This window comes from Lacerta agilis, chromosome 14 (assembly GCF_009819535.1).
Source record: "Lacerta agilis isolate rLacAgi1 chromosome 14, rLacAgi1.pri, whole genome shotgun sequence".
Lineage (NCBI taxonomy): Eukaryota > Metazoa > Chordata > Lepidosauria > Squamata > Lacertidae > Lacerta > Lacerta agilis.
In genome coordinates, this window is record NC_046325.1 from 28121339 (window position 1) to 28132075 (window position 10737).

General features: G+C 47.1%; 1 protein-coding gene across 1 annotated transcript; it reads right to left on the bottom strand.

Annotated features, from left to right (window-relative positions):
* Positions 1-1710: 1710 nt before the first annotated feature.
* LOC117059264 (keratin, type I cuticular Ha4-like) lies at positions 1711-8332 on the bottom strand. The gene is made up of 7 exons (XM_033170874.1): positions 7596-8332; positions 6299-6381; positions 4848-5004; positions 3995-4156; positions 3754-3879; positions 3021-3241; positions 1711-2277 (listed from the first exon to the last, which is right to left on the bottom strand). The coding sequence occupies exons 1-7, from the start codon at positions 8106-8108 to the stop codon at positions 1959-1961; spliced, it is 1581 nt and encodes a 526-aa protein (XP_033026765.1). The 5' UTR covers positions 8109-8332; the 3' UTR covers positions 1711-1958.
* Between the last annotated feature and the right edge of the window lie 2405 nt (positions 8333-10737).

Here is a 10737-nt window from a genome sequence, read left to right on the forward strand (position 1 = left end):
CAAATGCACATACTAGGAGCGAGCCCCACTGGATTCAGTAGAACTTGCTTCTGATTAGGTGAGGATTGTGCTGCCTGGCCTTTAACAAGGCTTTCTGCTGTAGAAACTGTAGGTGTTGTTGACTTTTCAGTTTTAACGCTGGGGAGAAACTAGGATGCTGTGATAAAGCTGCAGTGCCTGCTGCCCCACCAGCTTTGCAAACGGTAATTGAGGTGGTAGTGATCACCACCCCTGGGCTACTATTCCTCTTCCCAATTCCTTCTCAAAGAGGGGTTGTTTTTCTGAGTGGATTGGAAAGAGATCAGTTATCTTCTTCAGTATGTGAATTCTGCAGAAATCCTGGAATAAAAGGGTCCAACTAAAAGACAACCTAACTCTAGATTTTTTTTAAAAAAAATAAATTACTATGCTGGGAATTTGGAAGGATAAAAAGCCATCGGTGTTGTAGCACTTGCTGGTTTTCTTTCTCCTAGTTTGTAACTGGAGCAGCACATCTGATTGCTTCGGTTGAAGAACCCAGTGTGCTTCAGGAAAATCTCTTCTGACACCGCCAGGTGGCAGCAATACCTAAGGTTACAAACTCTTCATTGCAAGAGGTTAAAACAGATGAGGGTAATAATTACTTTGCCTTGAATGATCCAAAGAAGCCATGATCAATCTCCTACCTACCCAGAGACCCACTAGGATTTTCATTAAGGTTGGAAATACCCTCAGATAGCTATCTATTTCTTGCGAGAGACAATTCATATGCTCCAGGTCCTGGAAACCCCAGTGTTATACCTTTGTTCATTCTTTGAGTGCTTCTATGCAGCAAAAGTTCACTGTGCAGACTTGGTACTGCTCATGCATGTAGGTACTTCACAACATGCACACAATCCTCATCAAAATGCTATGATCTACCCCCTTGTTTAATCTGAATTAACAAGTCCACATTTTTGTGTGTGTGTGTGTGTGTTATTTATGGGCTATTCTGTAGAAATGGTAAATCCAAATTAAATGAGAAGATGAGATGGCACAATATTTTGATAAGGACAACTTTGTGTGGATTCTGTATGAAACATGCATGCATGAACAGCACCGAGACTACAATGAACTCTGGAAGCATCACTTGTTCAGCCAACCCAGGACTGACCCAAGACATTTTGCTGTCTGGAACAGGAAATGGTCCTTCCCCAGAGGCAGAAAATCCCATAAACACCTCCCTTCCTCCTGGCAAATGAATGTTAAAAAATGCAATAATTCTTCCACGATCAGTGTGCTGCCTTTCATGACTCCTAAAATTAATGGCCCGAGGCAGCCACCTCATCCTACCTCAGAGTGGTCCTGTTAGGTCTTTTATCTGGCCCTCAGAACTCTCCCCAGGCCACCCACCCACAACAGGGTACACCCTTCATTGGTCCTCCTTCATATCCAAGAGTTTTCACTTTGATGAAATGTGTCATTGAACTCTGACAATGCCTCGTGTTTGTCTGGATGGAGGACAGAGGGGTGTTTGAATGTGTGTACTAACTATCCTACTGAACGAAGGTAAAATGTACCTTTGTTGTTCCATCGGCTTTTGCCTCTGGTCCCTCCCATCCCTGAAAAGCGTCACCACTCCTGCCCCTGGAGAACCTAATCTCCTTCTGGAAACTCTTGGTCCTATGTCATAAGCAAACATCTGCTTAGGAAAACATATAGCAGATGCCACATTTTTTTGTATGCCAGAAAACAAACGTTTATTAAGAAGTCACCCGAGGATCTTCCGTGCATCCCGGAAAGCATGAAAGCAGCAGGGAAGGGAGGAACCGTGCTACCAGAGCCACCTTGTAGGCAGAACGTGCCTAACTTTTTAAGCAAGGTTCCTAGAGGAGTTTTCTAAGCATAGGGTAGGAGTACATAAATTCATTCTCCCCTCTAGGTTCAGGTCCTCGTCTGTTCCATGTTGCCTTTGGATCTGGTGCCCAGGCACTGAGATTTCACATGCGGCAGATCTTAGTGTTGATCCGTGGGCCTGGTGGGCACGGGCCGCAAGGGGGCGGGCACATCGGACCACGTGGGCCACAGGGAAGAGGGCCACAGGGAGGAGGGCCACAGGGAGGAGGGCCACATGAGACAAACTTTGGCCCACAGGGGTTGACACAGGAGGGAGCCAGGTTGGGCTCCACCACGGGCACACATGGCTTGCAGGTTGGTGGGCAGGAGGGGGCACAGACTGGCTCTGGCACACAAACTGGCCGGCAGACAGATGATCGAATGGCGGTCGTGCACTCTGGATCACAGGGGCGATTGGGCAGCCTGGAAAAGAAGAACACATCCATTGTTAGACAAGAAGAGTGTGTCTCTGGAGAAGGCTAGCTTCCCAACGGGAGATGGCGAGAGCAAGCGTTAAGGAGCTAAAGCAAAGGGTCTTGTGTTCTTGGAGCTGTGGGTGCTTTCACAGTGACAGCCTGGTGCAAGTTAGTGTTTTTCCCCAGAAGGGCCAGGAAGTGAGCTGTAACCTCAAGATGCAAACATGCCCATCCATTGATTGTAACTGGGCATTTCCAAATAGCTGTTCTTAGGACCACAGCATAGGTAAGTTTCAGGTACAAGTTCCAGGATCTATGGTGCTTGTGGATCCAGTCAACTTGTCTATCCTCTGCTGGGGGTGGGGGGTGGGAATAGCTCAGTAGTGTCTACATTGACTAACAGAGGTTCTCTAGGATTTCAGACTGGGGTCTCTCTGAGGCCTACCTGGAAATGCCAGCTGGAAATTTCCAGGTAGGCCTCAGAGAGACCCCAGTCTGAAATCCTAGAGAACCTCTGTTAGTCAATGTAGACACTACTGAGCTATTCATTGTTCCATCCACTTTTGTCTCTGGCATGTGGCCCTTGGAAGGTGGACCGAAAAGGAAGGTGGCCCTTGGGGTAAGAAGGCTCTCTCCCCCCACCCCACCCCGCTTTACTGGATCACAGCTGAGTTGAGGTTAACACGCTTAAAGCCAAATCAATCCAGAAGAAGCCATTCTGACATCGACTACTGCCCTCATCTTACGTACTTGCAGTCTTCTCCTTCCAACATGTTGCGGTAAGTGGCGATCTCACAGTCCAGGCGGGCTTTTTCGTCCAGGAGGGTCTTGTACTCGCAGTTCTGGCGCTCAATGTCGCAGCGGATTTCGGCCAGCTGGGCCTCCACGTTGCTGATCAGGCACTGGAGCTGGGAGAGCTGGGTGCAGTAGCGGGATTCTGTTTCTTGCAAAGTGCCCTCCAGAGCCCCTTTCTGAGAGAGGGAGAAGAAGGCAAAAGAGAGAGAGAGAGAGAGAGAGAGAGAGAGAGAGAGAGAGAGAGAAATTCATCAGGGCATGTTCTGCTCAGACAGCAAAATGAACACAATGGTGCCATAATGCAAGGGTCGCCAACCCGATAACCTCCAAATATTGTTGGACTACAACTCCCATCATCCCTGACCCTTGGCCTTGCTGGCTGGGGTAGATGGGAGTTGGAGTCCAATAACATCTGGAGGGCACTGGCAGGGACTGGCAAAATGCTGATGAGTGTGCACCGGGGGAAGGGAGTCTGGAGTCTGACTCGGGAGAGGGGGGCAGTGATTTGTGGGGAACCTCTACCAGCCAGGAGGCAAGAGTCAGAGGAAGCTCCTTCAGAGCTGGAGGGTAGAGCAGAGGAAGGGTTGGGAGAAGAGAGGGGAAAGGCATGACAGACAGGAGTACGATTCACAAGATAGTGTGAACATGCAAATAGTACTGACACTAAGCATTCTGGATTCCTACTCACCATGCTCTGCTGAGCCTGTAGATCAATCTCCAGTGCTTGAACACAACGTCTTGTCTCAATTATCTCTGTCTGGCAGCACTGCAGCTGTTCTCCACTGGAGAGCACCTCTCTGTTGAGCTCTTCCATCTAGTGAATGTTTTAAAGAAGTCCAGAAATTAGAAGGTCACAGGGGTTTGCCATGAAAGATGGTCAGTGAGACACCTGATTGGCGTGGTATTGGCCACTGAGGAGGAGGACCTACCTGTGTACAGTACCAGTCCTCAACTTCCCGGCGATTCTTTTCAAGATCAGCCTCATACTGGCACCTCATCTCGTCCAGGACCTTGTTGAGGTTGCAAGATGGGGCAGCATCCACCTCCACATTGATGCGGTCACCGAGCTGGGAGCGAAGGGCACAGGACTCCTGCAGGAGAGGACAAAGAGGGGAGTATACCTGGAGCCATTTATCATTATTTGCATATCACTTATTCAAAGGGACTGCTGAATATAATTTGATTGGCACTTTGATGGTAGACTGGTATCACAAACTGGTTCCCTGTTTGGGACTTGGATCCAGATGGAATTTTGATTTGGGGAGATTCAGTGGAAGGGGTACGCAGATGGCCATAGTTGGGACTAGATAGAAATTTACTCTAGGTGAGAGTGGTTGGTGACCCTTAGGGATTTTGCCCTTTACCCACTGTGTATTGATTGGTTGGTTGGTTGGTTGGTTGCATAAGTTGTCCAAAACTCTGCATGTATTTATCCTTTAATGCCCTTATCTCTGTTGGTGGTCTAGATTGTGAGGACCTATCTCAAGGTGGACTGGGTGGATAGATGTCCCAGGTTTTTGACGTGAGCTGGACTAGACCAGGGGTAGCCAATGTGGTACCTTCTGGATGTTGCTGGACTACAACTCTCATCATCCCTGCCCACTGGCCATGCTTATTGGGTCTGATGGGAGTTGTAGTCCAACAACATCCAGAGGACCTCATGTTGACTACCCATGGACTAGAAGATGATCTCAGTGCACTTCCAGCTCCAAAGATCTATGCTCCTGCACTCCTGGTTCAGCACCTGTTCTGGCCTTGGTAGAAGAGATGTTTGGGGCATACCTCCTCATGGTTTTTCTTCAGGCACATCATCTCCTCGGTCAAGGACTCAAGCTGAGTTTCCAGGTCAGCCCTGCATAGGGTGAGGTCATCCAGCACTCTCCGAAGGCCATTGATGTCAGCCTCATCCCTCTGACGCAGACTCAGCTCATAATCATACCTTCAGGGGGAGGAAAGACAGATTATTGCAGCATGGCTGAGAGGGCAGAATGTTAAACCTGGACCGAGGACTGCTGAGTACCAACCCAAGCTCCAGTGGGCAGCAGTTCTCGCTTTCTGCTGCTACTCTAAGCTCATCCAGAGCACAGCAAGCCACTGGGATTTCTTCTGCTCAGCAGCGCATGGGTGAAGACAATCCCCACTGGGAGTGGGACTTGCAGCAAACACCAAAAGCAAGTCGTACTTTCAGCAGGAATCTTTGCAGCCCCAGCTTGGGACCAAGCTCCAGCTTCAAAGATTCTTCCTTTCCGGTCCCAACTTAAATTAAAATCAGGGATGAAAAGGAGAATGATGAGCACACAAATGTGCTCTCGATTCCTCCTCTGAAGTTTGACACCTGGTGCCATGTGACACCAGGTGACTGATAGGTTGGCTGCCTTATCCAGCTGACAAAGATGGCCCTTGGAGGGTGGGCCAGATCTGGATCCAGTTCCTCATCTCTGCTTTGAGTAGGTGCCGCACACCTCAAGGAGACTTACCTCTAAGCAGACATGGATAACTGCCCTACGCTTTTGCATTCTCAGTGGCAGGGTGATCAACAAATGTGTGTCTGTAGGCCAATGCCTTTTCTGGTGCGTGTTTATGGGGCTGCTAAAATGTGAGTGATTTTGTACGTGTATTTTCTGAAATCAAGGAGTGCGATACTATGTGCATTCTTGTTTGTTTTTGTGGGGGGCAGGACGGTTGGACAATTATCCTTAGGGCCTTAAACCTGTTGTAAACCAATGGATGAGTTTGGGCTTACATTGATTATTTTGGGTTTACGTTGATATGTTACTGGTACAAAAATGCACAGCCAGTTTGTCAGAGGACTTCCAAATGGAATTTTAATCTGAGTTCCACTGAACTGCCTTCTTTAATGTGGAAGCTTGCCTTCTTAGCGCTGCTGGGCATCCCTTAGCAAAACAGTCCTCATTTTAGAACTGCTGGGGTCTTTGTAGAAGAGACACCAACACTTCCCAATAATAATTTAGCCTGAAAGTGGTGACTTGGCAACCCTTATTACTACCAGCAGCCACTGTTTTCAGCCTGGTTTCCCTACAAAACTGCTATCGGTGAGCCCCTGTTCTTCTCTTCCTGGGATTCATAGTAACACAGGCTGGTTTGAATGATACCAGGGGGTGGGTGGGGTGGGGGTGGGGAGTATGACAACATACAGGATGAGAGTGGTTGGCTAGCTTTGATCTCCTCCAATAATAATAATAATAATAATAATAATAATAATAATATCTTACTTGGTGCAATAGTCGTCAGAAGCCATTTTGAGATTGTCAATATCCAGGCAGAGTCTTGCATTGTCAGCCTTAGTACAGCAAATCTGGAAAGAAAACCCCCCGAGAAACTTCATTTTAATCCAGCCAGTTGGATTGTGTGGGTGCAGATGGAGAGCATCACAGAACGACATCTCCTGCCGGATCAGGCCAAAGGCTCATTGAGCCCAGCATCCTATACTTGAAGTGACCAACCAGATATCTATAGAAAGCCCACAAGCAGAACCTGAATGCAACAATGCCCTGTCCACTTGTGATTCCCAGCCACCGGCATTCAGAGGTACACTGCCTCCAACAACAGAGGGAGAACATAGTCAACATCATGGCTAGTTAGGCACTGAGAGCCTTCTTCTCCATGAATTAGTGCAATCCTGTTTTAAAGACACCCAGGTGGATGGGCATCACTACACCATGAGAACAAATTCCATATTGCATTGTGTGAATTTCTTTTGCCTTAAGGCAGACATAGGCAAACTTGGTCCTCCAGATGTTTTGATACTACAGTTCCCATCATCCCTGACCACTGGTCCTGTTAGCTAGGGGTGATGGGAGTTGTATTCCCAAAACATCTGGAGGGACGAGTTTGCCTATGCCTGCCTTAAGGGCATGGGAACAGACCCCTGAAGGGGGCAAGAAACGAGTCTTCATTCCCCATCATTTCCTTCCTTTCCTTTCCTGGGAAATGATATATAATGAATTGAAAAGGATGTTCAAAATAACATTTGTGAAAAACAACCCAGAAGCTTTTTTGGGGGGAATTATAGGGACAGAACTACCTAAACAGGGCTGCCTTCAGATGTCTTCTAAAAGTCAGATAGTTGTTTATTTCTTTGACATCTGATGGGAGGGCGTTCCACAGGGCGGGTGCCACTACCAAGAAGGCCCTCTGCCTGGTTCCCTGTAGCTTCACTTTTTGCAGTGAGGGAACCGCCAGAAGGCCCTTGGGACTGGATCTCACTGTCCAGGCTGAATTATAGGGGTGGAGATGCTCCTTCGGGTATACTGGGCAGAGGTCACTTAGGGCTTTAAAGGTCAGCACCAACACTTTGAATTGTGCTCAGAAACATACTGGGAGCCAATTGAGGTCTTTCAGGGCCAGTGTTATGTGGTCTTAGCGGCCACTCCCAGTCACCAGTCTTACTGCTGCACTCTAAAACCACTCTAAAACCAAATAAATCCAGAAGACTCCATAAATAACCAGTTTCCATGGAACTGGATGATCGTGGAAGACACCCCCCCACACACATGAGCCATTCCTCACCTGTTGCTGGAGCTCATCAATGTTGCAGTAAAAAGGTTTGAAGTCGGTGCACACGTAAGCATTTTCGCACTCGTACCAGTCTCGGATCTTGCACTCCAGGTCAGCGTTCTCTTGTTCCAGGCAGCGCACCCTTTCCAGATAGTTCCCCAGGCGGCTGTTCAGGAACTCCATAGTTTCCTTCTCATTGCAGTTGAGGATCCCTTCGTTGTGGCCGACAGGGTAGCAGTTCAGAGGGCGGGGAGGAGGAGGGATGCAGGGTGGAGGGACACAGGTGGAGCCCAGGCTAGGAGGTGGAAAGCGGGAAGACGGCATGTGGCCCCCACTTCGGCAGCTGTTGTGGAGAGACGAGGCCGTATGGCCTGGAGGGGGCAGGCAGACACTGGATCGGCGAGGAGGAAAGCAAGGCCCGGGCCGGCAGTTGACTGAGGCAGCGCTGTTTGGGTGGCAGTTTGTCGTGACCCGGCAAGAGCCCCTGAGAGACCCGCAAGTGCGAGTGGAAGTGGCGGCAGCCATGGTTGAAAGGAGAAGCTAGATGGAGGAGATGAGTGAAGAGACCCACGAAACCCAAGTCTGACAGATGATCTCCTTCCTAGACCATTTTTATACCATGAGCACTGGGGTGTTAGCTCCTTTACGAGGCTTTCTCCTCATTAATATTTGTGGCGATTCCTGTGTGGCTTCTCATTAGCCTGCTCGTTACTTGCTTGAAAAGCATTTCTTGGCTTATAAATTTGCCCTTCCGCCTCACACTTCACTTGCAGAGTCAGGACTCTGCTTGATGGCTGAGTCCCTGGAATGATAGTTTTTATGGGATGCCATCAAAGTGGCCTGTCAGCATGAAACACCAGCCTTCAGTCGCAGGGCGTTGGTCATTTGAGCAGAATTATGGGCTTGGTGTTTCACAGTGGTATTGCCCCTTTCCTTCCTTCTGCCCTACTTCAACCAACCGAAAAGCCAAGTTAGGATCTCTGCTAGACAGCAGTCATGAACCTGAGGCCTTCTGGAAATTCTACTCCAGATATCTCCTGCTCTACCTTCATAACTGGTGAAAGGACACCCAGGTAGCTCCTTCTGCCAGATGTGCGCAGTCTTTACAGCAGAAGAGACTTATGGGTCCTATACTGAGTCCGCCAGCCTTATCTGCTCTCCTAGTCCGCTTCCTGCCTTATTGAACAGGATGTTCAGCCGTGGAACAGATCTGCCGGGGATGCAGTAATTGCATCCCACACTGCAGAACATGCATTCAGAAAGGGGTTGACATGGAGGACCTTCAAGGTCTCTTTAGGCTCTCTATATCAGTGATTTGACTTTTCTCTGGGTCAGAAGGCATGGTTTGTATACAACAGCAGGACAATCTGTTGTGGTGAGAAGACTGCAATTGAAGCCAACTGTTATACATGCAACTCTGACCACTTTCCCCTGAATATTGCAAGTACTTTGCATTCCATTAAGTACATAATGCAAATGAATGAACTAATGAAATTTTTTTAAAAGCCTTTTAAGTGCAGGTTGCTATCCCAGTCTGTATAATGTACTGGATTTGAAAGTTAGTTTTTTTTAGGTTTTTCTCCAATGCATAATAGCATTTTTGTGTGCTTTTACATATGGCATTGTTTGTTATTCTTGATGTTTTTGCTGTAAAATCACATTTAGATATTTTATGGGGAGAAATTCATCAGTGGAATCAAATGAATACTTAAATATTCTTTTGCTTATTAATTTCTCTACACGGTTATTCAGGAAGAAGAAAAACAGCAACAGGCTGTGGACCAGGTGGAATGTTTGCTCCAGTTCTGCTTTAGGGGAATTATTCTCTGCTTGTAAAAGTCGAACTTTGGCCTTTTGCCACCTGCTCTTTCCTACTTTAAGGGGACACTAGTCTTGCTCACAATGGATTTACTGACCCTGCCAACGTCCCCCTCAAAACGTTTTAGTGCAAACTCAGTGAGGGTGCTTCCAGACTGCCACTATTTTGTGGGTGGGATTCAGCAGCCATGGGGCAAATCCATATTGCGCGATAGAAGTGGATAGGGCGTCCTTGTAAAAGAAATCAAACTTTTTACAGTAAGGAAAGTGATGGATTTATGTGGGATAACAATTGCACGTTGCAGCATCATACAACTTCAGAACAAACACCTAGTAAACAATTGATATTGTATAATCTCCCTGCGAACTTTGTGCCAACGAATCAGGGTGAATGCTCAGCATCTGGAAGTGACCCAAGTCTCTAATTAAAGATCTCTAGGTAGTTCGCAAGCAGACGTGTGGAAAGGGGCAATTACAGTATGACAGTAAAGTAAAATGTGGGGTGAGAAACATCAAAGTAAAATCTTGCTGATTTTTTTTTTTTACTACTGTATTGAGTCAAGATTCCAAGAGAGGACAGCAGATCAAGCAAGACGGAGTATCAGCAGAATGGAGATCAAGAGAACTGTATGACAGTTTGCAGATATAATTCTATCCAACTATAACAAAAGAGAAATGCCATGCATAAGGTGTGTATTTTCACTCCCATTTCCCACTGGAATAGCCAATGTATGACTTAGAATTACAGACATTCTGCTGGAGAAGAAAATTGGCAGGAAAAAACACACGCTATAAATAAGTCATAAATTAGATCGTTATAACAAAAAAAACACTATGTAAAATCCCATAGACAAAGTTTTTTGCTCTACAGCGCCACCTGGTGCCGCATCTTTATAATGGAGTTATGACAATATAACTGACTGAGTGTAGCTGAGTCCTTTGTGCCCAGAAATTGCAGCACATAATTTTTAAATGTAGGGGGCTGTCAGAGCTTGGCTCTCATTGAAAGCCACATGCACTGAACTGATATTGCCCATGCCTGCCCTACGCATCTGTACAGGTTAGTTGAATTTATTTAATGGCAAGGAAAAGAGATGTGAGCACATGTTGCGATGCATTCCACCATTCATTAATGCTACACATACCACAGATCTGAAAGTAGGGGGTGCAGAAGACATAAGCCAGAGCAAGGATGATACATGGAAATGTTATAAATAGCAATTGTTCAGTATAGCACTGGTGAAAACAGCAGGGGGACTGAGGTTGGTGTGTGCACTGGCTTTCTGCATCGGTTGTCATCTGTGAGTCAGGAAGACTGGCTCTTTTCAAACAGGGA